Source organism: Dermochelys coriacea, chromosome 21, assembly GCF_009764565.3.
Source record: "Dermochelys coriacea isolate rDerCor1 chromosome 21, rDerCor1.pri.v4, whole genome shotgun sequence".
Classification (NCBI taxonomy): domain Eukaryota; kingdom Metazoa; phylum Chordata; order Testudines; family Dermochelyidae; genus Dermochelys; species Dermochelys coriacea.
The window spans coordinates 7,627,930-7,655,078 of NC_050088.1; the positions used below are offsets into that span (position 1 = coordinate 7,627,930).

Below are 27,149 nucleotides of genomic sequence, written 5' to 3' on the forward strand. Positions count from 1 at the left end.
AAGGAGGTACAGAGGCAGCACAGATGATGAGCAGCGTGTGGGAAGGTGTCTTGGGAGACTGGAGGAGGAGCAAGGCGCTTGGAATAACCAGATGGTGATGTGCTGACCTCAACAAACCCATAAATCAAAGAGGCTTGTCACAGTAACCTCAGCTGGCCTGGTGGTGAGCTCAGTGGAATAAATGTCCAATTTGTTATGATCTCATAGGGTGAGTTTAATTCCTGATGTTTGAAATATATATTTTTGAAATTAATTTCTGGTGAAAGGTCCCAGATTGACAACCCTGGAGTAAGGCCCATCTCTTAGTAATACACACAGCATGTCCGGCACAAGCAGCTGCAAGGCAGGTATCCTCCAAGCTTCTCTATCATGTGCTTCTAGGCTCCCCAAACCTGGGAATCCTCTCTAGCTCTGAATGGCAAAGTTGGGTCTCCATGTTCTTGGCCTTGCTGCTGAGACTGAGGTTGGCAGTTTTGCCCCATGGGTACCATTCAGCTAGAACTGGACAATACTTTTATTATATGAAATTACAAATATTTATTGTAGTTTCTAACATCAGTGGGGAGCACTTTGAAAATTAGCATGATAGTTTGGACTCTAAAAATGTTGTAATTCTCCAAGCCTCAAGGGAAAAGACAGAACTTCCATCGTACCTCTGGAACGGTTGCCTGTGTGTCAGTGAAACAAAGGACAAGTGCATGTTAAATATAGGGACATAGTTTGTTCCTGAGAGACAGCAACCCACAATGTGTTATTCATGCTGCAAAATCATGCACCCTACTAAAAGCACAGATTTGTGTCACAAGGCAGGATCCTGTGCATGGTTACTGCTGAAATACAGAACAAACTGAGAGCTCTTAGTCATGTCACATAATGGAAGGTGCTCGGATACTACCGTGGTGTGGGCAATATAAGAACCTGTACAGAATGCAATAGAAAGTACACTCCACAGTGTTGCCAACTCTCACTATTTTGTCATGAGTCTCACAATATTTGGTGTTTTTCTTAAAGCCCTAGTTCCTGGATTCATGTGAATAGGTGAGAATCTCAGCTTTTATTTTTTAAAAAAATTAAGTTTAATGGATATGACCCGAGTGCACTCTAAGGGCTCAGAAACAAATGAAATGAACCCAAAACTTAAAAAAAAAAAAGATTTGTAAACTAATCTCATAATTTTTTGAGACCAGATTCATGATTTTTTAACTCTGGGGTTGACTCTAAGACCCCCATTACCCATGGAGAAGGGGGTGGGAAAGAGAGGAAGGGAGGCACTGGGCTTAGGGAGCTGATTTGCCTTTGGTTGCTTCAGGGAGCAAACAGTGTACTTGTGGCTGGCTCTTTCAAAGCAAGCTTTCAGGGTTGCAATGCTTGAGATCTCCAGGAGATGGCACATCCCTTTTCTTCTCTGCTCTATTGTCTTCCCCTGGCTGCATCGCTTTCTCTCTCTCTCTCTTTCTGTGCCTAGTTCGCTTTGCTCTGTGGGGATTTTGCAGTCTGATGGCTTCACCCCTTCCTGCCATCTACCATCCGAGGAGGGACGCTTTTCTGCATTTACTCCTTTGATTTGATCGTCCCACAGACGCACAAGCATTATTCTGGACAAGATCACACTGAGGATTTTTGGAAGAACCATCCACAGGAGGAAAAGGGGGGGGGTGTGTGTGAAAGACCCAGAGGGAGGAAGAGTAAGAGGGAGCCGCACAAAATAATACACTTGCAATATTTTCACAGCCCAGGAAATCGCAGTGCAAACATCAGGTAAGAAACTGACCAGCGGCTGCTCTCGGGAGTGGAACTGGGCTGGAGGGGGGACGTGAAATTGACTAGGAGCTGTTTGACATTGATTAGGCAGAGCCTGGGATTAACATGGGGAAGGAAATTCCCGTTTGAAAAAATGGAAACATTGAAGGTGCAGCAATACAGGGAGAAGGAAAAGGTTCTTCCACTACAGTCCCAGCCCTGGATATAATGTAGCAGCAAAAGCCAGAAGTCAGTAGCAGGTTGCTGGAGGAGGAGGGCTGTTGACTGATCCCAACTGCAGGGGAATGTTTGTGGGGGTGGAAGGCAAATCCCTGGTTTATTTTAACCTCCTTTCCTAGCTGCAGGGCGTTCTGAGATGGTTATTTCAAATAAGTGAAACCAGTTTTTATTTTAATCTCCCCCCACCTCTCCCCTTTTGGAGTAGCGGGGAGCGGGTCTTCCCGTGGATTTAACATGTGACTAAATGGCCAGGATCTCCTTGGAGACATTTGTTTTGCATTCCAGCCTCCTTCCAAGGCTCTTTTTGCTCCCAGCAGAAAGAAGGGAGACCGGGCCACAAAAAATAAATACATTTCACAACAAAGCAGAGCGGATCCTGCACCTCTTACACAAGCAGCAGTATCTTCCCCTCTGCTGTGACTTTTCCAGTTGGCAGGATTGAGAAAATGTTTCTCCCTTTGTTAAGATTTCTCTTTTTCCTACTTGCAAGCAATAAAACAAGCCTCCAAGGAGTGGGAAAATGCATGGCAGCCTTGAAAGAGGTTTAGGATTTGGGATCTGTTCCTGTACGTGATTATATTTTTTAAAAGGTGATGTGCAAACACCAGGGGAATTTGGCCCCCAGTAGGGAATTTGTAGAGTTCCACTCCTTCTTGAAGTCTCCCATTAGTTAACTACACTCGTTTCTGTGTTTATTTTCATTCTGGTCCCCTGTTGGGTGACAAGACTGTTTGTATATTACATTTAAGGGAGACATAAGGAACTTATTTATGCATTGTATGTATAGATTGCTTTATCCATAATGTATCTGTAATGTAAGCCTGGTTAAAATGATAATCAGCATAGCAAAATCCATAATGAAAGAGACACTCTTGCTTTTTTCCTTGTAAAAAAAAATCATACCTGACCTATTAAGAGAAAGTTTTGGTGCTAAATTGGATCATATACAGAGTTATTGTGATTCATTTCCTGTGCGCAGTCCAAAAAAGTCAAGCCCAGGCTCCCCCCCACACCCCCCTAGAACTGTAAACCCTAAAAATAATAGCAAAATGAAACAGGATTTTGGGAAAGCTGGATAGTGCACTAAATAATCAAATCGAATGAAAACAAAATGTTGGAACTTGACCATTAAGTGTACAGTCATCCTGAAAAAAGTTGCATTATTTTTATTAGCCAGACAATACAACAATCTGCATCAAATTATAAAGTTGCCTGTCAGCAAAGTCTTAGTGGGAGAGAGATCAAGCTCTAGATTTTCTGTTCTATTCCATGATGTCAAACTCCCCTGCTGCTCCAGATTTCTGCTGGGTTGGAGCAGGGTGTATATATGTGTTTCTCCTAACTCACAAGGGGCATAGATCAGATTCCTTGTGCTGCTCGACAGGGCTCCTGTTCTTAGCATGCATGTGTGTGTGTGTTAGATATTGCATTTTAAAAAAGAAGGCACTTGTCATGGTATTGATCATGTCACAGTAAACTGAGATGTTATCCTGCTTTTGGAATGGAATATCCTAGGCCCTGCTCTTGCAAATTCTTATGTATCTGCTTAATGGTAAGCACCAGGGTTTAATGAGGCTATTCACGTGCAGAAAGGTAAGCATGCGCTTAACTGTTTGCAGGAGCTATGCTATAGCAAGCTGATATCAGTGTGATCTGATAAATTCAGCCTTGCTTTTTAATGTCAACCGCAGTGTAGCTATTCGAGAGAGAAAAAATGTGATTGGCAAACCAGGCTTTCTAGCCCCACCAATATAACAGGGCAGATGAACACTCATTAGCCACCTTACTGTGAATGGATAATGTTAAACAGAAGGCAAAGTGGGATCAGGCAGAGCATCAGCAGAGCTTCTGGGTCCTAAAAGTATCTTCCTTTGTCCTTGTACTTCTGTGGGCAGCCAGTAGAACAGCACCCCCTGTCATGCGTTTATAGATGAATAGATCAGGTTTGTGTGTATAATATGAAAACCGGTAATGGATACATTTGTGTGTGTGTGTGTGTGTGTGTCACTGTAAGGTGTGCTCCCATCAGCTCATACATGTAGTGGGCCAGATATTCCCAGGGTGTTGTGCAGAGTTCCTGGGGCAGCAGGTAGGGGTAGGGGTAGGGGTAGGGATGGGGGCTGTCACAGTAGATAGCCAGGCAGCCTCACTCTCCTTACGGGGAGCATGGAGTATGCTAATGCACTGTACCATCTCAACAGCCGCCCCTGGTGGGATAGGCAGGGTTCTATGGGGCACTAGCTGTGAGCTAATGATCTCCCTGGCAGAAGCCCAGAGGCTGGGGGTAGTAGGGTCCTGCCCTCCTTTTGAATGAAGCCCCCTGTAATTTACCTATGTCAGCATCAGTGCATCTGGCCCTGTGTGCACATATAATACAGAGTCCCTCTAGGCCTGCTCTCCTCTCACACCAGTCTTGATCAGGAGTAACCAGTTTGAAACTGAGATGAAAATCCTCACTATTATACAAGGAGTGGGCCTGAAAGTGTTAGGAGATGGTCCCACTTACAGACCGGAAGGCGGATTTTCCTCTCATTTACCCTTGATGTCAATTGGGTATAGCTGCATCAAAGCCACGGAGTTACTGGTGTAAATGAAAGGAGAACGACCCCCCTATTGGTTTCTAGCAGCTCCCTTTGACCTGCACTTGACGCAGCATTGCTGATGCATAACAATGTGTATCCAGACCTTGGCCAGGTTGTTTGGTCTGACTTAGGCCTGGGATGTCTGAAGGCACGTGGGGATCGTGCAAGGTCCTTGCCCCTGCAGCCACCATCAAACCCAAGAGAATCATGAATGATTTAATTGTTGAGAGTTCTCCAGCTGATTTCTGCTGCAAGAATGAATGTGCCAGAGAGAGATTGACTAGCGCTGTACAAGCAGGAAATGTGCCTGAAGAAGGAGATTGGAGAACAGCTGAAAGGACTGTCTCTGTAACTGTGGTTTAAACTTGGCTTCAGCTGATTTTTCTCACACTCTTGCCATGACTAGTTCTGTCTGGGTCTAGCTGGGCCACCCAGCTTCGAAATTCACTTTCCCAGGCCCTTACCCTGGCACCGTGCTAACCACGCAAGCCTTTCCCCATGGCTGCAGAGGGGTGATGGTATTTGCAGAAACGTGGAAAGGGGTGAGGAGAGCGGAGAGGGAAGGAAGGAGTACTGGCCAACTCCTACATCACTTTCAGTGCTGCCCAGCGGTAGTTCCCCTGTGTGATGCCACAGGCTGCTCTGTGAGGTGACTCTATAACCCAGGCAGAGAGGATAAAACAATCATTTCATTGGCAATGGGCTTGTGTTACGGGGGGGGGGGGGCAAGATTTTGCAGGTACCTTTTTCTTCAAGGGATGTGGGATGCTCTATTTCGGAGAAAGAACTCCACTTGCATAAGATTCACCTTACAGGGGTGATCCAGGAGGATCCACCAGATAGTGACTTCCAATGCAAGCTCCCTTCACAGGATACATCATCCTTGCTAGAAGTGTGTAGGAAAGGATCAGACATCCAAAGGCAAGGAGGCACAGCGAGCTCCAGAGGGAAGCCAGAGAGATAGAGGTTATGTTTATAAAGGGGAGAGAATTCACTCCCATTTGTGCTCGGGGAGAGGGAGGAGCAGGCCTGAGAAGCATAAAGCACCAGCCTTCGCTTTGTGGGCTGCAGGTTCCATCCATCCTACAGCACCAAGTCTGAGTAGCCTCATTCCCAGCAGCAGACAGTAAACGCTGTCCCAGGGCCTGGTACTGGCAGAGTCAGTAACTGCAAGTGCACCAGAGTCCAGGCATGAGTCAGTCCCGTCTTGCTCAGAGCTGCCAAGGTTTCAAATGCCTTGTAGGGGAGGGAACAGTCCTGCAAGGTGCACCCAGTTTGCAGCTGCTGCTTGTGTCAGGTGAGCTCTTCTGGCTCTTCCTTGTTCCCTGTTCTTAACCGGCATCTGTTACCGCGTGGTGCTGGATCAGCTATGTAAACATACTTCTGGAGGGGGGTGTAGCCCAGATAGCTAATGCAACTGCTTGGGAGCTGCTTACAGTTCAACGGCTAATAGCCTTTCTGTCGTAAGCACCTCCTGAACATTCAAGGACTCGGCTCTATCAAAATCCAGAGGGGCTCTGAGAAGGGATACAAGACTGCTGAGGGCTGCAGAGAGTGGAAATACCATTGGGGTATGTGTATGTGTGCAGATAGCCACACGTAGATCTGATTTATTAAGAGTAATTAGGGGTAAGGGTGACTACTGATGTATCAGAACCCAGCAGCCAACGTGCTGAGCTCCTCTGACAATCTGTCCATACACATCACAATCACAGCTGAGTTGTCTTGAAAATCCCAACCTGATTTTGAGTGCTGATCACTTGAGAATCTGGCCCAGAGCTCTTTTGAGCCTCTGCCCCCCGGATGTGCCCTTTGCCCGAGGCCATGGTTGAGGGAAGGGGCCTTCCCCAGCTGTATGAAATCACATATGCCATGGAGCTACAAATCAAACTGAAACTCTTGCACAGGAAATGGAAGTGGGTGCGTTGCAGAAGGTTCCGGCTTATCGTGGGCTTTCAGACACCAAGTGGCATTGCAGCACCAGCGCACTTGAGGACAGAGATGAGAGACCACCAATGTATAGAAAACATGGAAAGGGGGAGAAGGCCCCGTTTCTGCTGATTCTAGCTAGACCTGCCCTGTGACAGATTGGACACCTTTGAGGTCTTGACCTGTCACATTGCACAATGTGCCACCAGGCTCCTGGGGCTGATGTACCCCAGTGTAAATGGAGGCTACGTAAGTTAAGGTGAAGGTCTAGGCCAGGCAAGTCACAGCTCCTCTTTTGCACTTGCTCCCTTCCTTATAAGAGTGCAGAGTCAAACTGGGAGGAAGGGAGGTGCAGAGGGAAATGGGCGTAGCCTGATCCCCATCGTACTAATGAGGGACTTGACGAATGGTCCCCTCCTCGGCACTCTCTCCTAGGCTGCAGTAACCTGATCGCTATGCAGCAGCATCTCCCTAATGCAAGTTTAGGTTTCCCCCTGCTTCCCAACCTGCTCAGTACATTGTACTTTGCACCTATCTGTGCAGCATTCTGCACCTGTGCAGCGCAGAACTGACCTTACTGGGGCTGAGTGGGTGGACAGAACATCCAACATTCCTAGGAAGCCCCACCCCACCCACCGAACAGTAGATGAGATGGCCCTCTGTCTAGAGTTACAGGTTTGAAGGCCAGAAGGGATCTTTCTGATAATCTAGTCTGACTTCCCGCATAACCCAGACCAGAGAACCTCCCGTAGTGACTCTCACATCCAGCCCACACCTTGTGATTGAGTTAGAGCATGTTTTTTGAGAAAGGCATCTTGTCTTGACTGAAAGCCTTCAAGCGATGGGGCCCGGAAGTTGTATCGTCTATTAGTTACAGGGGTAGGTGGCCTAAGCCCCCATCTGTGCTACAAAATTGAGAGACCTCGTAGTTAGAACTTAGTCGGGCCTCCCCTGAGGAGACTGACCTAAACCATGTGATGGAACCTCACAACAGCAGAAGGTGAGAGAGAGACTTGGGGCCCATATAAAAAGTGGCCGAACGTGGGGCTATATATAAATATAAACCCTGTTCCACCTGCCTAGTCACAATGCCCCCTCACTCTGCTTTCAGGCTTGTTTGGCTTTGATTACAGGGAGCTGCTCAGTTGCAAGGCCACTGGGCGATGCAGAGTCCAATCCAGATGTGCTGGAAGCTTCCCATCTCTGTCTATCCATCGCTCAGGGGTTTCCCGTCCTGTCCTCACCAGCTACCCACCTTCCCACAGCAGGATTTCCTCCCGAGGTGGAAATGCGTAGAGAAATGATTGAAGAGCCTGTGTCATCAGCAGCTCCACATCCTGCCTGCCTGATCCAGAGGGCCTCGGACTGAATTGGACTCAGCACCGCAATTCGTAGGAAACATAGTGCCTTAAAGAGGAAGAAACACATAATGCTCCAGATTGGAGGCAAACTGCTCTCTATTCCCAGGGCACCTTCCTGTCAGTGTGCATATATAGTGCAATGCAGGAGAATATCTGGATGGCTTTAGCATAGCACTGTTCCCAATGGAAAGGTCTGATCCTGCTCGATGTCAGCACCCACAGTGCCTCGTGGCTTCAGAGGGAGCTCTACACCTTGCTGTATATCACTCAAAGGCCTCCAGCTCATGGCAGGGGAGACTAAAGCCATGGGCCAAGATTTCCAAAGGGCAGCTAGTGATTTTGGGTGCTCCACCTGAGACCATTTTAAGGAGCCTGATTTTCAAGGTGCTGAGTACCTGCCCTCTGCAAATCCGGTCTGTTGTAAGGTGTCACAAGTGGGGCCCTGAAAATCCCTGGTCACTTTTGAAAAGTAGGCCAGAGTATGTAGGGCAGAGGGAAAAAGTGTCAGGGACATGGGTGAGTCAGGGGATGGCTGCTAAGGCTGGATCTATTCCGCACTTACGTGAGCCTCTGAAATGTTGTCGTTATTCATCGATTCAGAAGGTTTCCTGTAGTCCGCAGAGAGCTGTTGCCACACTGGCAATTAGCACCTAGATAGCTGCAGTGATCAGTGCTGTTTAAATAGCTCTGATAGAAACTGACATGAGGCAGGTGGCCCTGTTGCAGATCCTGTTCGTTTCACTGTTGGAGAGGGATTGTGCTGGGCAGGGCCATTAGAAATCTACAACCATGCATTCATTGATCAGTGGACACAGTCAGAATAATTGAAGCCAGAGCACTGTCCAGTACCATGGGCCTCACACACCAACTGGGGAAAAATGGTTTGTACAACTGGTCATTGGGGTGTACAAAATCTAAGTTCTATTGTATGTACCAACAGCCATCTTATGCGTTTTCAGTGTAATGGCGCTCGTCTCAGAGAAATAGCTCTGTGTAGCGAAGCCCGTTGGCAACAATCCTACTTAACCCCAGCTGCAGGCAGGCCCATCTCTGACCCAGTTTTGAGCAGGGGCTTACCACTGAGATGTTCTGGGGTGTAGCTGGCCCCGAGGGGTGGTCAGGAGGGTACGATTTGTTGGGAGGAGAGCTGCTCGGAATTTCTTTTTGCTGCCAAAAATCTGGACCGGAAGGAAAATTCTTTCCTCTCCACTGACATTTTTCTCTCACATTTTGGTGTTTTCATTGAAAACTGATTTGTATTTTTTGTTTAAAATTTTGGTTGCCAGAAGGGAAATGTTTCTATATTTGGGTTTTTGTTTTTTAAAAAATTGGAAGACTTGAAAAATGTCAGTGAAAACCCAAGAATGGACAATTTTTAGGGTGAAATTCTCCCTTTTTTCCAAGAGCCATTTTCTGTTCAATATTCGGATGGAGAATTTTTGACCAGCTCCACCCCCAAATCCTCCAGATGCTGTTTTTATTCTCCGGAGCCCCCTTCATGTAGTTCAAATCAGTCCTTATACTGGATGTTCCTTAGACTCCCTCTCTTTGCTCTCCCCATTCAGGGCCTGACCCAAAGCCCATCAATGGGAATTTTTCTTTTGCCCTCCATGGTTTTTGGGTCAGGCCCTCATTTCCTCTCTCCTTCCTGCCCCTCCCCCCGACTCCCTCTGGCTCTCTCCCTCCCACCCCATTCTCACAGTACACCTCTTTTTGAGCAAGTGGTGCAACTTTTCCATGTGTTACCAATACATAGGGTGACCAGATAGCAACTGTGAAAAAACAGGACAAGGGGTGGGGGGTAATTGGTGCCTATATAAGAAAAAGTCCCAAAGAACGGGACTATCCCTTTAAAAACGGGACATCTGGTCACCCTACCAATACATGCATCCCACTCTCGGTTGCAGATGAAATGCAGGGAGTATGTAAGCAAAGGCCGCCTGGGCACTGAGTGCTTGCCCTGCTAAACCACACTCACATTAAACTACGGGCTTGGATACATCTCTTCCTTGAAAGCTCCTGCTATTTATTTGGTTATTTCCTTGCTTGAGGGAACATTCCAGCAGGAGGTCTGTGAGCTGCTCCTAGGGTGATCAGATGTCCTGATTTTATAGGGAGAATCCCGATTTTTGAGTCTTTTTCTTATTAGGCTCCTATTATCCCCCACCCCCTGTCCCGATGTTTCACATTTGCTGTCTGGTCACTCTAGCTGCTCTGGCTGTAGCAGGTTGCTCTGTACAAGTCAGATCCCCCTCTCAAGGTGCTGTCCCTGTCTTGTGGCTTTTCCCACAGAGCTTCGTCTTTGATCCATGCTTAAGGCACCAAGCTAGGTCTCAGGAAATCTGTGGTCACTTCCTGGCTCTGCCTGTGTGACATTGGCCAGTTAGTCTTTGCTTCAGTTCCCCATTTGCAGAATGGGGAGAATTACTCTTCTTTTCTCCCAGCCTGTGTCCAGTCTGATTCTAAGCTGTGGGACAGGGACTGCTTCTTACTATGCATTTGTGCAGTGCCTAGCACAATGGGGCCCTTTTCTCAGTTGGGGTCTTTACACGCTACACCACTACTGTAATACAAATACTGTATAAATACAAAAACACTACTGTAATACAAATAAATACAAATACAAATCCACTACTAGGATCTGTCCCGCGTGAACCGAAGGTTATCTCGCATTCCCAAGCCCCAGAGATGCTGAATCAGATCCGGAGCAGGAAGGTATGGGAAATACTGCCTATGCCAAAGGAGCAAATCCCAGCAGGTTTAGCTGGGTCCTTCGCTTCGGGTACAGATGGTCGTGGATCTAAACACCCTCCGCCTTGGAGGGAGTTTGGAGCTGCTCTTTGGCCTACAGCCCCATCACTAACTCTGAGTCTCTACCACACGATAGGGTTCTCTGGCTGGTGGAGAGGCGTTGTGTTCCTGCTTGCTCTGCTCCTACGCCATTCTCCAGTTATTCATATTATAAGAGACTCTAGAGCCTGGAGCCCCGTTGTGCAAGGTGCTGTACATGCACACAGTAAGAGGCCGTCCCTGCTCTGAACAGCTTACAATCTAAATAGACGAGCCAGACCAAGGAAGCATTCCCTCTACACACACGATGTCACAGGTTAGGTACCGAGAGGTGAAGTGACTTGTCCAAGGTCACAAAGTGAGCAAGTGGCAGAGCTGGGACTAGACTGTAGCTCTGCTGCCTCCCAGCCTGGTGCTCTGTCCACTGGGCCATACTGCCTGTGAGAGGCCTGCCCTGGGAGTGACCCTTATAGATGCAGTAGTCAAGGCAGAACGCAGCCAGCGCCAAGCTGCTGGCTGGGATTGAGGCTGCACGGATGCAGTTCAGGAGGGTGTTGTAGGATGGCTGGAAGCTGGAGCCTGACGGAAAAAGCACTGGCCTTCACCTTTTTCAGGCTTGCTCCTCCCTCTGTCTGGTTATAAATGGGTGTAAATTGTCCCCTCTTTATAGGCATAGCCTCCATCTCCCTGGCTCCTACAGCCCTCCCTCCAGGGCCTGCTCTGCCTCCTTGACCTTGGACGTTTGATGCCTTCTCAGATGCTTCAAACATTTCTGCCTCTGAACAGCAGCTGTGGGAGAGGGGAAAGCCCACGTTGCACATCGCTCTGCAAGCATCCAGGGGCTCTCTCCAGACAGATGTGCCTGCATTGACTCCCCCTTCCTAACTAAGCCAACATGAGCATCATCTCCCAGTCCCTACACCAGGGCCTGTCCTTGCATCCGCTGTATGTGCTGCATCTGCTCCAGGGCTGAGCAAGGGGGGTGGGGACTCGCTAGAGAGTTCACTCTGCTGTGAATTCCCACAGACTTTCACACAATTTTCTGCTTGGTTTCCCTTGTCCCTCCCCAGAGTGGAGCAGGTGGTGCTCAGCTGCTGGGAGCGGAGCGGGCACACAGCAGGCTGTTCGCATTTGGGCTGGTTTAACCCTTAACGTGTGCAGATGCATGTCTCTGTACCAGATGGGTGACACCCATCCTCATCCCCCGCCCTCTCTGATGCTCATCTCTTTGGACAGGATTAAACTCCTCCTCCCTGGTTCTGTGCTGTCTGACCAGGAGCTGGGTTGCTTGGTAAACTGGATAATGTCACTCCGGTTGCAATCCCACCTCTGCCCTTCTGGCTTTGTTGCTATTCCAGGGATGCAGCTATGTGTTCCCCCCCACCCCCCCTCCCCTCCGTGGCATCTCCGTAATCCCCACTGGAAGGCAGACATGCCATGGCATACAATGGGATCACTAATGCAGCAGGTGCAGCTAGCAGGGTGTAAAGAAAGATCTGAAAGAGAACAAAAGTGTCTCTCCAGTCCTTTTAAAATTGTACCTGCCATTGACCTGGCCCCATGTGCTTGGATATTATAGGTAGGGAGGGAATAGAAAGTCCTGAAATAAAGAGCGTGAACACAATATCTTTGGTGGGATAACAGCTCCTAATGCTTTGTTACGATGCACCCACATTCCAACCACAGACAGCGACTATGAGGGGGGAAAGCGGCTCCTGGTTGGGCTGATTGCAAGCGAAAGGGAGCATCAGAGGAAAATCAAAGTGAACGTCAAACAGGCCATAGGTCTAAAGAAATGGGGTGATTCTGGACTGTGGTGATGGGGATTTAGAGCCATTTACCAGTAGGTCGCTGGTTTGAATCCAGGATCATGTTGGTGGCAAGCAAAATTATTTCCATCGGATAACTGTGGGGTGAGCCATCTGGAATGAGCTTGGCAGGTGTCGGTCCAATTCTCATCTTCACAACTCCCCTGCCCCCGAATTTCTAATAAGTACATTATGGAAACAAAGCCACTGCCATGGCTGCTGGCCGCGGAGGGGGCATGTCTCTCTTGGTCATTTTCCCCTGCAGTGCAAGGCGCAGGTGTATTGGCAGAGGGCAGTGTGGGGGAAGATTGCCTTGCAGCCATCTGTGCTGTATCTGAGGATAGCTAAGCAATGGTTCTCAACCAGGGGTAAGTGTACCCCTGGGATACACAGAGGTCTTCTGGGGGTACATCAACTCCTCATCTAGGTATTTGCCTAGTTTTACAACAGGCTACATAAAAAGCACTAGCGAAGTCAGTACAAACAAACATTTCATACAGACAATGACTTGTTTATACTGCTCTATATACTATACACTGCAATGTAAGTACAATATTTATATTCCAGTTGATTTATTTTGTAATTACATGGTAAAAATGAGCAGGTCAGCAATTTTGCAGTACTAGCATGCTGTGACACTTTTGTATTTTTATGTCTGATTTTGTAAGCAAGTAGTTTTTTATGTGAGGTGAAACTTGGGGGGTACGCAAGACAAATCAGATTCCAGAAAGGGGTACAGTCGTCTGGAAAGGTTGAGAGCCACTGGTCTAGAGGATGTCAGTACCCAGGGCTGCAGGCCTCTAATCAGCATGAAATGATCTCTCTGTAAATCTCCTTGCAGGACGTGTGGGAGAGGACCGACTCTTTTGAGACACCCAAGATGTAGAAAGGAAATGCTCCTGTTGGAGCGTGTGTGTGTGTGTGTGTGAGAGAGAGAGAGAGAGAGAGAGGAGTGGGGTGGGGTGTGAACTTTCTCCACCGTGTGTCTGAAAGGCCTGCTGCTCCAAGCCATAGGGCTGCCCCCTTGTGCACCACATCAGCTGTGCCAAGCGATCAGTTCAGCCATGCATAGCAAAGAGAAAAGGGGACTGGGCCTTTCTCCCCCCGCTCGGCCCCCCCTTAGATTTTCAGCATGGTTCTGTCTGCCTCACTGCCTCCCCACCAAGCCCCTCTGCCTATGGCCTTGATCAACCCTTGAGGGTATCTGCCTGTTAATTTACAGTATCATGTGTGTTAGGAGGAATCCATCTGCACGCCAGGGAATTGGGGGTGGGGTCTGGATGGTCCTCTGTGATGCGGAGCTGCATGGCCAAACATAGTTGTAGATCTGGGTGAACTATGAGCAGCGAACAGTTCATTAGACAATTCTGCAGCCCTTTTCTCCATTTGCTAATTACCTACAAACAGACTTAGGGTCAGATTTTCAAAAGGGCTCAGCCCCCCAGCAGCTCCCGCCGAGGACAATGGAGAATCCGCCCGCCCCCCTGACCCGTGTACAGCGGGAACAATGCAGGCTGCTGAGGGCTGCGCTCTTTGAAAAATCTAACCACTTGCTTTTGATGCCACGAATGGTTTATGCCGATGGGTTTCAGTCTCGGAGTCACTATTCGCTGCCTAAATCTCATGGTATGGTCTCTGCTCCCTGGATTAGACATTTCTACCAATAATAGCAACCTCCCCAGTTGCAATGGATAGGATAAAAAACAGATACCTTCATGCTTCAGGGCTAAACTGACCACTAACCAAGTGGGGTCAGGAAGAAACTTCCCATCTGGGCAGTCTATTCCCTAATACTCCATGAAGAGGTTTCATGAACAGCTGGTGCTGGGCACTATCAGAGGCAGATACTGGACTGCATGAACCATGGGCCTGATCCAGCATGGCAATGTTATGGGCCTGATCCAAAGCTTGTTGATGTTAATGGAAAGACTTCATTGGATCACTTAATCAGGTCCTATTTATGTAGCAGTCCTGTTGTGGGGAAGTTCACTTGTAATAGAAAGGCCAGTAATAATAAACACATCCCTGCCCTGTGCATTCTGTGGCAGGCCTGTAATAGGCCAGATGGGAGGGCTGAGTTTGTATTCTCTGATTGGCAGACAGTTTTCATTTTTAGGGGATCCCTTGGGCTAGAAAGGAAAAGTCTCCATTAACTGCACTTCGGCAGCAGCATCCACTTTGCTTTCAGTGCCCTTGGTTTTTGCCTCTCAACCTGTTGTTGTGTTCAGCAGAGGCTGGTGCTGGAAAGGAAATTTCCCTTCCCTTGAGCAAAAAACCGTCAAATACTTAGGTCTCTATCCTTCTCTATTAAAATCAGTGAGAGGGTTGGTTGTTTTTTCCCTTTGACTCAAATGAGATGAGGATCAAGCCCTCATTTTTCTAGTCTGGCAGCAGGTCCACTTCGTCTGAAGGATACTAAGTACGGTTATCGGCCCAGCGCTTAGGTGTGTTTCAGTTATTGTATATGAGATAATCGTAATACCTACTGCTTGCCAAGCATTTTTCATCCATAGATCTCAAAGCACATTAGTATCAATATCCCCATTGTATAGCTGGGGAAATTAGCTGTAAGCTCTTCCGGGCACGGACTGGTCCTAGCGTGATGGTGCCCCAGTGCTGAGTGGGGTGTTTGTTATGTGTTATTTTGTATTGCACTCAATCAGGGAATTGTAAGTGACACCAGTTCATTCCAGTTTAACAACCCGCTCATAAATATAAATGTTCAGTAGCTTTGAAACCTCAGTAAACATGTTATTCTTCATAATCAGCTGGTACTTAGCAAACAACTGCCTTTTATAGCATAACAAAGAGCCTTACCCCTGCTCTCCATACAGATTTTGTACTGGTAGAACTATTAGCGAGGAAGATTTTTATTTAGTTAGTTAGTTTTTTTAACTGGAATAGTTATCAGTACAGCCCCTAGGGAGGACGCAGCTACACGATTAGAAAGATGCCTCATACCAGCATAGCTCATTCCCCTTCCTGTACAGGAATAAGCTATACTGGTATATGCATTTTTATGCCAGTAGAATTGCATCCACCCTCAGGGAGTTGTATTGCTTTAACTACACCAGCGTAGTTGAAGCAGTACAACTTCTGCGTGCCGACAAGCTATGATAGACTTAGTTTAAAGCTCCAATGAGTAATTCCTCCCCACTGCCCCCACCACCCCGGTGGCCCAGAGCAGTTGCATTTGAATTGCAATAAGACTTCTAAACATGAAGGGCCAAATTCATCCTAGCTACAAATGAACAGAACTCCATTAATGTCCCTGGAGTTGCAGTAGTTCACTAGGACTGGATTTGATCCAAAATGTTTAAAACCCAAATCAACGTAAACATGTTTTACAATTTTTCAGAAGGGTTTTATTGTTATCATTGTTCAATTAAAATCCCATATGTTTGTTTTCAGACTCAGTGCTGCTGTTGAAAACCACCAAAATCCAGGCCTTGAAAGATGGGATTTTGAAACCCCACACTAAGTGTCCCATTCCTCTCCCTTTTCCTGAGCCTGATCTGTTTAACCATGTCACTTTCCAGAGGTTAAATCTACCTATGGGTCTCTTTAAAAATGCCATTGGCCACTCTGACATGGTTACACAGGAAAGTGCATTTTAAGCTCTTTTTATTGGCCTTCTGGGCTTTGAGCCTTTAGGGTTAATGTTTTCAAGATCTTCCTCACAACCAGGAGGGCTAGGAGCTCCCCTTTCCCCTAAATGATAGCTGAGATTCTCACCTAAATCACATGACTCTGGGCACTGGGGATTTAAGAGAAATACCAACTATTGCAGGAGTCATGATAAAATTGTGAGAGTTGGCAGCACTAAATTTGGAGACCTTCGACCGGGGTCCTAAGATGCTGAACTTGCAAAGCACTTGGGCGTGCGCTTAATTTTAAGCAGGCAAGTAATTCTAATGAAGCCCAATCTGACCCCTCATTGCTATGCTTTGTGGGCTCAGGGCCTTGCTCCTGTTAACAGGTTTGGTTTGTTCCACACCATCTTAATGAATATTTGCAACATGCTTTGTTCATGTGAAGAGCTGGATAGCAGCATGGGCTATTTTGTCTTTATTTCCCAGTAATCTTTGGTCAGTGAAAGTTTAGGAATAGACCCCCATGGGGCATCTCAATAACGCTGTGCTTGTACTGCTGATATGAGATTCAAATGTAGTCGTTGGGCTTGGCTCTGAGCTGCCGGATGCCAAGAGAAGGAAATGGGATTAAACTTTAACCATAAGGCGTGGGAGGGATTTCAGTGCACAGGAGTGAATTTCACCCTAAGTACCTATCCCTTCTCAGCCATGCCACAGGCCTGCATGGTAATATGCAAGCACTGGGGAGCAATTCTTTGGCAGGGGGCACAGAAAGTGTTGATTTAAAGACTCTCCTAGATCTGACGTGACCCTGACAAATGCTAGGAAATTCAAAGTCAGAAATCTAGTCCTTTATTATTATTTTTTATGGAGGAAAAAATTGTTCTTCTCTGTTCCTTTGCAGTTTGATTCCAGCTCCTTTCACTCCTAGGCTGAGACATCACCAGCCAAATTTCAGATCTATGTAATTTTTTAAATAGCTTTTTGGGAGGAGAGAGAGTTTCTGATGGAAATGCAGACGGATGCTTGCCTAACTGGCAAAGAATAAGCAAGGCAAATGACAGGCTTTTTCAGCAGAGCTGAGACTTGGAGAGAACAAATGGAAATGGGAGGTGGAAAAAGACCTATTAGATTTTCTAGTCCATCACTTTGGCAGTGCAGAACTTGCTTGAATCTCTTAGGCATTGGCTTTCCATGGGGGGCAAACAGGGGAGTTAGTGGAGGAGGAGCCAGCTCCCATGTCTAATGGAAGCCTATCTAGGGCCACCTTCTTTTAAACGATGAGATCTATCCCTATGCAGAGGGCTTTGCTCGCACAAGACTGAAGCACCACTATGCTGAACGCTTTACTGGTACTTAGGCCTCACTCTGGCCCTCTGTGCAGGGGTGAATTTCACTGGTTCATGGTTGGTTTTTGAAAGCAGCCCTCAAATACTTCATTCTGCTGTCTGTGCTTTGGAAATCTGGGGGAAAAAACAACCCCAAACCCTTCAGTTTGGGTCCATAGAAATGTTTCTGTAATTTTGAAATGTTTCATTTCATTCGATAACTTTTTATTTAGATTTTTTGGATGTTATAATTACCTTAAATTTCAAAACAAAAAGTCATTTGGAGCCAGAAGCCTGGACTGTTTCATTCTATGCATAGATTCCAGGGCCTGGAGGGACTGGTGTCATCATCTCATCAGATTCCCTGTAGAACACAGGCCAGGGGACTTGCTCAAAACAATCCCTTTTTGAACTAAATAATTCCAAACTGAAACACTTGGACAATTTCAAAATGTTTTGCAAAAACATTTTCAAGTCAAAAAATTCACCAGAACTGACCCTTTCCTGTGAAAAGTTTCGGTTTTGATGAATCGGCATTTTCGGATGAAAAACGTGGGGTCAAAAAATTCCCAACTAGCTCTGCCCCAGAGCGATGTACTGAAACGGGAGAGGAGGCCATATGTTTCTGCTGTAAGGGCAGGTGTGACTGGGTTGAACCCACCTTGTTTCTTTCAGCAGCGTCTCCTCTCTTGATTCTTTTTGTGAGATCTCACCGGGCCTGATCTGAAGGCCACTGAAGCCGCTGGGAGTTTTTTCCACAGAGTGCAGTGGGCTTTGGATCACTCGTCGCAGTTTTGTCCCATATTGCTATGCTTGTGCCAGGCGTCTTCAGATAAATACTAAGCACTGCTTTAGCTGCGGTCTGGAGGGTGACCAGGAAAGACGCTGAGGCAACCAGAACACAGATGGTGTTAGAACAATTTTTTGTGTGGCTTTTCAGTTCCCTTTATCCTCCGCTGTTGCCCACACACATGTGCATGTTGCCTTATACAGGGCTCCTGCCTCCCACAGAAAGGCAGACACTCTTACATTGATCTTACTAACCCGGCTCTTATGACTCGGCAGCAGAGGGAAGCTGCTACACAAACTATTTTAAGAAGGAATCCGTAGAAAGCCACTGGAGTCTGAGGAGCTGGGGGGTACGGTCATGGTTGTGTCACTTCCCACACGATCCTCTTTATGGCCAGGTTACTGGCTGCAGGAGGGAGTTTATTCTGCATGGGGCATGGCCTAGCTTTGTGATTTCAAGTGGATTTCTCGAGGGGTTGCTGTTCTCTCCCCTGCTTCAACACCAAGTCAAAGTGCAGGCAGTTCATCGCTGCACCTGGCTGTGACTCAGAGGACCGCTCCAGGAAAATTTTAACCCCGTCTTTCTGACCACCGTATCCCACTGTCCCCTGCATAGTCATTCACACTGTGCTTTGCTTGTAGCATATGTGCCTGATTGGTGCCACAGCCTGGGAGGAGGGCGGGCCGCATGTGTAATGAGATCATGCTTGTCCTCCAGGAGCCCTTACCTGACAACTCTACAACTATTTGCATGAAGAGACTACCTGTAGTCAGTGCTCAATTTGTAAGGAAAGAGGTGCCAGGGCTCAAGCAATTAGGTGCTGGGGCTCAAGTCATTTTTTTACATTCATAACTGATGCTGCAAGCCCAGAGGTGCTGGGGCTCTGAACTGCCAAGCCTAGAGATGCCCGGGCTCAGCCCTGGCACAAATGAGGCACTGCTGATAGTGTAACATCTCCCTCTCTGCTACACACCAATTATGATGGTTCCTTTACCTCCCCGCTCATCCAGGATACAACTGATAGTGAAAGCTGATGGAGTTTTGCCCATCTCTCATTCAGATCAGCATCCAGACTCTTGGCTGCTCATCTGACACTTCTGAGCCTGGCCCGCTTGCTGTTTCAGAAATGTTCAACTACAGTTGGCTGGGAAGATGTTTTTTTCCTGTGAAAAACAGGGACAAAACAGACTTTTTTTGGTCAACATTTTTCTTTGATTTTTTTCAGGTTTTCACCCAAAAACTCAAAAGCCGAATTGTTCTTCGCTATAAAATTAAAAAAAGGTTTCAGTTGCCAAAGCCCCAGAATGTTCAGTATTCAGGAGCTGGCAGTGGTACAACCGCGACTGGACTCCTGTGTCCAGTTCTGGTGCCCACAACTGAAGAAGGAGGTTGATAAATTGGAGAGGGGTCAGAGAAGAGCCATGAGAATGATTATAGGATTAGAAAACCTGCCTTACAGTGATGGCCTCAAAGCGCTCAATCAGTTTAGCTTAACAAAAAGAAGGTTTAAGGAGTCACTTGATTAGTCTATGAATATCTGCCTGGGGAACAAATATTTCATAATGGGCTCTTCGATCTAGTAGAGGAAAGTACAACATGAACCAGTGGTGGGAAATGGAAGCTAGACATGTTCAGACTGGAAATAAGGCATACATTTTTAACGGGGAGAGTAATTAACCATTGAAACAATTTACAAAGAGTTGTGGTGGATTCTCCCTCGCCGGCAATTTTAAAATCAAGATTGGAGGTTTTTCTAAAAGTTCTGCTCTTGGTATTATTGTGGGGCAGGTCTCTGGCCTGTGTCCTGCAGGTCAGACTATATGACCACAATGGTTCCTGCTGGCCTTGGCATCTAGGAATCTGTGATTTCGGTTTTTGACAACCCCCTCCCTCCCCAAATTGGCAACCGACTAGCTCGCTTCGCCTGTGCAGCCCACTCCCATGCTGGCAAAGGTGTTGGGGTTTCAATATCGCTGTTGTCATCGGTTCTCATTACCCACCTGATTTTGATAGACCTCTTCGGTGGCACGGCGTTACCACAGGCCTGGGCAGGCTGTGGAAACTGAACTCCGCTCTGACACCCTGAGGGGGTCCTTCCGGCTCAGGGCTGAGCCGCACAGGACAGGCCCCGCACGTCGGGGAGGCTCGCAGTACCCAAACTCTGGATAAATGACAGTTGCGGAGGCTGAATGCCCCTCGGCACCCCTTAGCTGTCCTCACAGTAGGGGTGACCTGCGAAGGGCAGCCCAGGCAGGGCTTCACAGCGGCGTTGGAGCCTCTCATGCTGTAGTCATGCGTCTGTGGGCTTCTTTGTTTAGGCCACAAGGAAGCCTGGCCAACCGGGGTCAGCTTAACGCGGTGCCGGCTGGCCACCGATAACTCAGTGGAAATCCTGCTAGAGCATCACTCACCACAGCAAGGGATCTTGTGGGGACAGGGCAGGCTTGTCTGCCACCCAGGGAAGGCTTAAGTATGTGCCCAGGAAGCTGCTTTGCTCAGTCCGCGTCCGTTGCAGGGCACTGAGAAGCAGGGTCCAGGAAGGGAAATGAGGCTGGGTGTGTGTATTTTACCTGGGAGTCTGCACATGCTCTTTCTTTTTTTTCTCCCTCTCTTTATAAGGTCTTCTCTACTTCTCTTCTTCTCTCGTCTCGGTGCACCCGCCTTCCTCATAGGACAGCACAGACGACACTGAACTGCCACCAGGACGGGTTCTCCCCGCACCCCCACACCCATTCCATTTTCTTTGCTGCAACTCTCTTCATTCCAAGCTTCCCCCTGACCAGAGTTTGCAGCGCCTGAAATTCAGACCATGTCCCCGGACTGCTCCCAAGTATCCCTGATACCTTGGGCATATGGTCGCTGCCATTGCCAGATTTCCTCTCCTCCACCTCTGGTTGCTTTTCAGGAGCTCTAAGAGGAGTACTTCCAAGATGTGACTTCACTGCTGTACTGGTGCGTCCAGAGGGAGACCTCTCCTAACCTCGCCCTCCCCGTCTGACGCAGGGTGTGAGATCATTTCAGTCACTGCTTTATATTTTTCGTTGGTTTTGTCTCCTGCTGACGTTTGGCCCCCTCTTCCCATTGCTGCTAATCGCTGGCTGGCTGGGTTTCTCTGGGCAGAGGGAGGGGTGCTGTGTTACTGCCTCCTATTCATATCCTCCAAGCTTGCCACCCACAGAACGATGGCCGCTTTGTTTCCGATGCAGACGGCAGCCAGCCCCTTTTCTCAATGCAGTCTGTTCAAGTTAAAGTGTGTGGTGCTCTGGTTGGCTATTGGGGAGCAGGCTTGGGAGCGGACCCCTCTCATTGAGAAGGGCATCCTGCACTGGAACGTTGGATCCTTTGAGCCTGATTCTCGTAGGAGTGGGTGGGTGAGATTCTGTGGCCTGCGTTGTGCAGGAGGTCGGACTAGATGATCAGAATGGTCCCTTCTGACCTTAGTATCTATGAATCTATGATTCTCTTCTTAAATCATGAGTAACTCCACTGAAGTCAATGTAGTTATACCTACTGGAAGTGAAAGGAGAATTGGGCTTCTGTTCCTCCTAGAAATCCCATCAGCCTGAAAGGAACTGACATTGTGACTCCATGATGCTGCCCTCTTCTCTTTCAGAGGGTGGGTCACATTTGCAGCAATGGAAAGCTGAGGTCCAGGTGTAAGACATGTGCATGCAATTAGCAAGATTGCACATGCAAGTGGCTCAGGTGCCTAATGCCCTACCTGCCTGTCGTCTCTGTTGTCTGATGTGTGTGTGGAATTGCATGTACATTTTTATGTGCGTGAGCTCGGAACAGGCCTTTGCTCTCTGAAGTGGAGACGCTGGTATTTGATTTTACTGAATTATGCTGCAATGAGATTTTCAAGAAAATTTTTCCTCATGACCCTGAGGAGACCCAGGGAACAAAACATCAACCCTATGGGGTATGTAGTTGTGAGAAAGTGTCTTCCATACTATGGAACCATGGATTTGGAGATGGGGACCTGCTGGGCTTGCAACTGGGGAAGCTGTAGGTGCTATTCCCTCTATGCTGGGCTTAATTAGCACCTCCAAAATGAAACTCATTGCTGTGGTGGTACACTGCGTGCCAATTTATACACAGCAGAAATGGGATGTAGTTAAAACTTGGATGATAGTGATGTAGAATGAAAACTCAGTATTGTTCCCATGCTTCTGATGGGCACATTGCAATAAGAAGGCTGTCTGTCTGTCTGTCTGTCTCCAAAGTGGTCAGGGATTGGTCTCTTTTCATATGACTTGCAGTGCTCTCTCACCCCATAATGAGCACCTGCACCTTCCAGTGGTCCCATCACCATGTCCTCGGAAAGGTGCTGGGGTGGTGTGGCAGGGACAGGGTGACACACGGGGGAATGCTCTCTCATCAGAACATGCCCATCCCATGTTACCATCCAACTATCCAGTTCCCATTGGGTGGGGTGCAGAGTGACCATCCTGTGACTCACTGGCACACCCAGCCTTGAAAACGATGGTTAGCCATGTGGCATCCCAGCAGGAAAAGGGGCATAAGATGTGCACGGATTTTATTCACTGGAGTGACTCATTCAGAGGCTCAGAGCGTTCAGTGATATGGTTTCCTATAATCCATGACAAAATAGTGTAACGTCCTAATGGTCCACGTACTCTACACCTTCATGGAAGCAGTGGAGACAGAACTCAGATCTCCTTTTCCAAAAGTACAGGGCCCTACTGCTTTCACAAACGGAGAATCTCTGTTAGCTAGCAGCAGTGTAAGGTTTATGACACACAATTGAGCATCTCTGATTCCATCCAGTAGAAGTTGTGTGGGCACACACACACATTCTCTCTCACTCACTCACACACACACTCACTCTCTCCCAGTTGTAATGTATTATCTGCTTCTCTCCATGCTCCAGAAATCAGGATAAAGGGAAAAATATCCAACTCTCCCTTTTCAAAACTGTACTAACCTACCCGCAAATGCTGTTCCTTGCAGAGCTGTGAGTGTGTGGATAAAGAGCAGCTCTATTTCATAGCAGTCTCTCTGTTAATGATCCTCTGCCTTTCCCCTTATGGAAATCAAGAGCTAGATTCCCTCAACCGGAGAGTGAAAATACTGACCTGGCTGTCAGCTCCAGGGATTAAAAAAGCCGGACGCCTGTGTCTCCTGAGGTTTGGTTTCACTCCATTCTGCTGTTTAACATCCATGTAGTTATTTATTTTGCTAAGAAAGGAAGAGGAGGTGAAATATCCTTCCTCTGAGCAACATTGTGTTGGCCAGCAGAGACCTCAGCGGTCTGCACTTCTGAGAGCAGAGCTCCAGGGCATCAGATGAGTTGGAGGAAAAGGGGAATCTGGCACCGTGCTATAGAGTTCTGTGGTCACTGTGGTTTAGATGTTTTGGGCTGGGGCCAAGAAGGAGGAAGGAGGTTTGCATCTGACTCCCCCCGCCCCGCTCTTTCGCCTCCTTCTTTCACATCTGAACTTGGGAAAGTAACTTGTGTTTTCAAGGCTCTACGATCCAAGGAGCACCTCATGCAAACTGCTCAGCAAACTTGGGAGCAGCCTGCATTAGGGATTGGCTTTGATTAGTCTTGGTTGACACAGAGCGCCGCAAGTGTGCTAGGTAGATTCCAGCCAATACAGAGCCAACAAGCTGAGATCATTCAACCTGCCCTTAAAAAAAGTGGCACTGAGTACAGCTGGGAACTGAGTGTCCAAATCCCACAGGTGGTTTTGAACAATCTCAGCCATGAGATTTCCCCCAGGCCGAAGGGTTTAGGTTAAATCTAAAGTTACAGGACAGGATTCCCTGAGTGACCGTTGTGACTTGGTAGCAATATACAGGGTGATGCAGGGGAAATTCAGGCCCACGTTGTACATCGATTATAATGACTAATAGAAACCCTGCCAACTCAGAATCTCCTGTGGCCTTGTTACGTTTCCCTTCCATTGTAACGGGTTTCTGTAACTGTGGGAGATCTGTGATTATCTAAGATGCTCAGGTAGCCTTCTACTCAGCCATTTCATCATTATTTGTATGGGGGGAGTGCGTGGGGGCCAAGTCTTCACTGCACAACAGGTGTGTTTTTACATCCAGGTAAAGAAGACCATGGCTCTGGTAGTTTTTACCTCGATGTAGCTAGTTGAAGTCACCCCTATACCCTCCATCTGGAGTTGGCCTCAGCTACCTTCGGTGAGAAAGAAACTACCTGTGCCTTGTCCCCACAGTAGGATTTTACATCGAGAGAGCGATCACAGTGTAATAACACACAGCCTGAGATCAGGCTGCCTCATGCTGGGCACTGTGCAGAGTCATGGACCGATCCTGCCCCAAGGAGCTTGCAGTGGAGATGGAAATCCATTTGCAGTGGATAACCAATAATACTTCTGTCTGAGTCAAAGTTTTGAACCCCTAGTGTTTGAGGGTTAGAATGTATTAGGCCTCTCCTCCACTCAGCAATCCCTCCATCTAGAATCAACACTATGGTTTGTGGGATCAGTTAATTTGGACAGCACTTTAGGAGGCAAGGGGAAGTGAGTGCCATTAAGTAACCCGGAGATTCTGCTTAATTCCCTTACTGCCACGGGGCAGTCAACGCTATAGGTTCCAAGACTACAGGGGCTTGATTTCCAGACGTGCTGGGTACCTGGCTGTCCCCTTGTCTCTAATCAGAGTTGTGGTTAGTACTTGTCAAAGTCAGGCTCTATATAAATGCGACATCCTTGTTATAGCTAAGCCTTCAGTGAAGCAGTAGCCAGTGTGCTGGTACGCTGACCCTGTCTTTGTTGCTCTCTCCTGCAGGTCATACTGGTGGTGCAGTATGTCTTTGTTCCTAACCCCTGAGCCCAGCAAGAAGTAGCAGCTGGTCCCTGGCACTTGTTCCCCTGAGAGATGTCTGCGACCAGAGGCAATGGAGAGCACTGGACGTCTTTGGAGTCAGTGGGGATCAGCTCGAAGGAGCTGGCTCTGGCTGAAGCCCTGCAGATGGAGTATGACGCTCTGTCCCGCCTGAGGCAGGACAAGGAGGAGAATCAGGCCAAGCAAAACACTGACCGCTCCCTCATTTCCTGGGATGACCCGGCTCTGGATTATAATAAACCTGCTGTCAGGAATGACTGCCACAGCATCAAATTAATGCGAGGTCTCTCTGGCTCGGACCCCACCCTCAACTACAACTCCCTCTCAGTTCAAGGGAGCTCGAGAGCTCCTGGCACCAACAACACTACCTCATCTGTCCCGCCACCTGAGCCGGAGAACCAGCCTTGGCTGAAGGGCCCTCTTGCCAGTGACTACTTGTACATCTTTGATGGCTCAGGGGAAGACTTCCTCAGCGAGCCACTCAACGGGACCACGGGCCAAGATGGGTCCCCCAAGAAGCTCTCCCCTCCCCCACTGCCCCCTCGCCTCTCCATCTGGAGCTCCTCTGAGGTGAATCACTCTTCCCTCAAAAGCTCCTCACTGTCCTACAAAGGGCCCCAGCCCAGAGACATCAACATGTTCTCCTCGGCACACGAGCTGGCTGATGGAAAGCTGTTGGCCCGCAGGATTTCGGAGGAAGACCCCTACGGTGCCATGGACTACGACGGCATCAATGACGCCATCACCCGCCTCAACCTGAAGTCCACCTATGACACCGATCTGCTGAGAGAGGCCACCTGGGGCTGGAAGGAAGGCAGGAGCATCTTTGAGAAGGAGACCACTGGAAAGCCAGTGGCTCGGAGCAAGACCATGCCACCCCAGGTCCCTCCCAGGACCTACGTCTCTAAATTCAGCAACCGGAAGAACGTGGCGCCCAACAAGAACTGCAGGATCTCGGTGGATCCGGTAAGAGGCTTTTGGCTTTCTCCTTAGAGGCTGGGCTGAGAGAAACAGGTGTGAATCCCACCCCAATCCTAGGCTGCTCCTATTCACAACTGCCCTTTCTAAACTTGACCTCTAGGATTCAACTGGGAGTGGGTTACACCTCCATTAGTGGCCTTACAGGGTTATTTTCATTGCATTGTACACCTGGGTCTGAGAGACCCATGCTTGTGGGCTCGATGTTTCCAAGCATGTTTGAGAGTCCACACTGCACTGTAAACCTGGGTTGGCAATTGCTGGACGCATCTCTCAGCCATGAACACATCCTTACTGCACCACTTCTGACTCGGATCTGCCACTTGACCTGCATCCACAATGCAAAATGAGTGCTTGCTGATGTTAGTCAGACTGATTTGTGTGCGGGCGGAAGGCGGGCTTGGTCTCAAACCCAAGTCAGAGCCCAGGCTTAGTGCCTAGTGTAGACATACCCGTAAAGGGCCCTCACCCCTTCCACCACCGCTTTAGAGGGGGGCTGGGCTATGTGCAAGGGAGGCCTCGCTAGAAGAACTGGAGAGAACAGAACAGAAGTGAGATCTGGCGAGTAGACCCCCAAACAGTAGGGACAGGGGGCAGGACAGGAGGTGGAGAGGAGTCCAAGCCCCGAAGGATTTGATCGGGCTCCCTTTGCAGGGGTCAATGGGGGAAGGAGGTGCTGGCTCAGCAGGGCAGGGCTCATGGCATGACTGTGAACTAGCACTGTGCACAGCTGAGGCCAGGCCTGCTGCTGGAGGATGGTCTGCTAGAATAGATAGCCAGGGAGCAGATGTAATGACAGCGAGGCAGCAAGAGCCAGGAAAGTGATGCATACCAGAGGAGCCGGGATGTGGCCTTGCACAGAGACAGCCTGACCTCCTCAGGCTTTTCTCTGCATGCAAATAATCTGTGTGTGTATCTCTCTCTCCCCTCTCTTTGTCCCCTGACTACTGTAGGGAAACCAGCTTGACTCTGGCTCCCGGTATCATTCTGTGTTGTCCAATGTGTTGTTTACTCATCTTTATTAAGGATTTCTGTGCACTGGCTCAGGCCCCTTTCCCTGGGGGCGTCAATAGGATCTCTTTCCTGAAAGCACATTGCCCAAGAGGTGCTGGATCATGAGGCTGATCAGCCTCTTGTGGCATCAGGGGAGAATAAATGCAAATCCTGTGA

At 48.2% G+C, this 27,149-nt stretch overlaps 1 protein-coding gene across 2 annotated transcripts in view; it reads left to right on the forward strand.

Moving 5' to 3' along the window:
- Positions 1-27,149, forward strand: part of PIK3C2B (phosphatidylinositol-4-phosphate 3-kinase catalytic subunit type 2 beta) — an 80,719-nt gene that overhangs the window by 2,831 nt on the left and 50,739 nt on the right. The window contains exons 2-3 of one of the 2 annotated variants that reach the window (XM_038380010.2): positions 1,466-1,758; positions 24,945-25,967. In XM_038380010.2, coding sequence (XP_038235938.1) covers positions 25,035-25,967 — 933 coding nt within the window. In that variant the 5' untranslated portion in view covers positions 1,466-1,758; positions 24,945-25,034. Of the gene's footprint in view, positions 1-1,368; positions 1,759-24,944; positions 25,968-27,149 lie in introns of those variants that run through there. The other variant, XM_043500356.1, reaches the window with a different exon arrangement.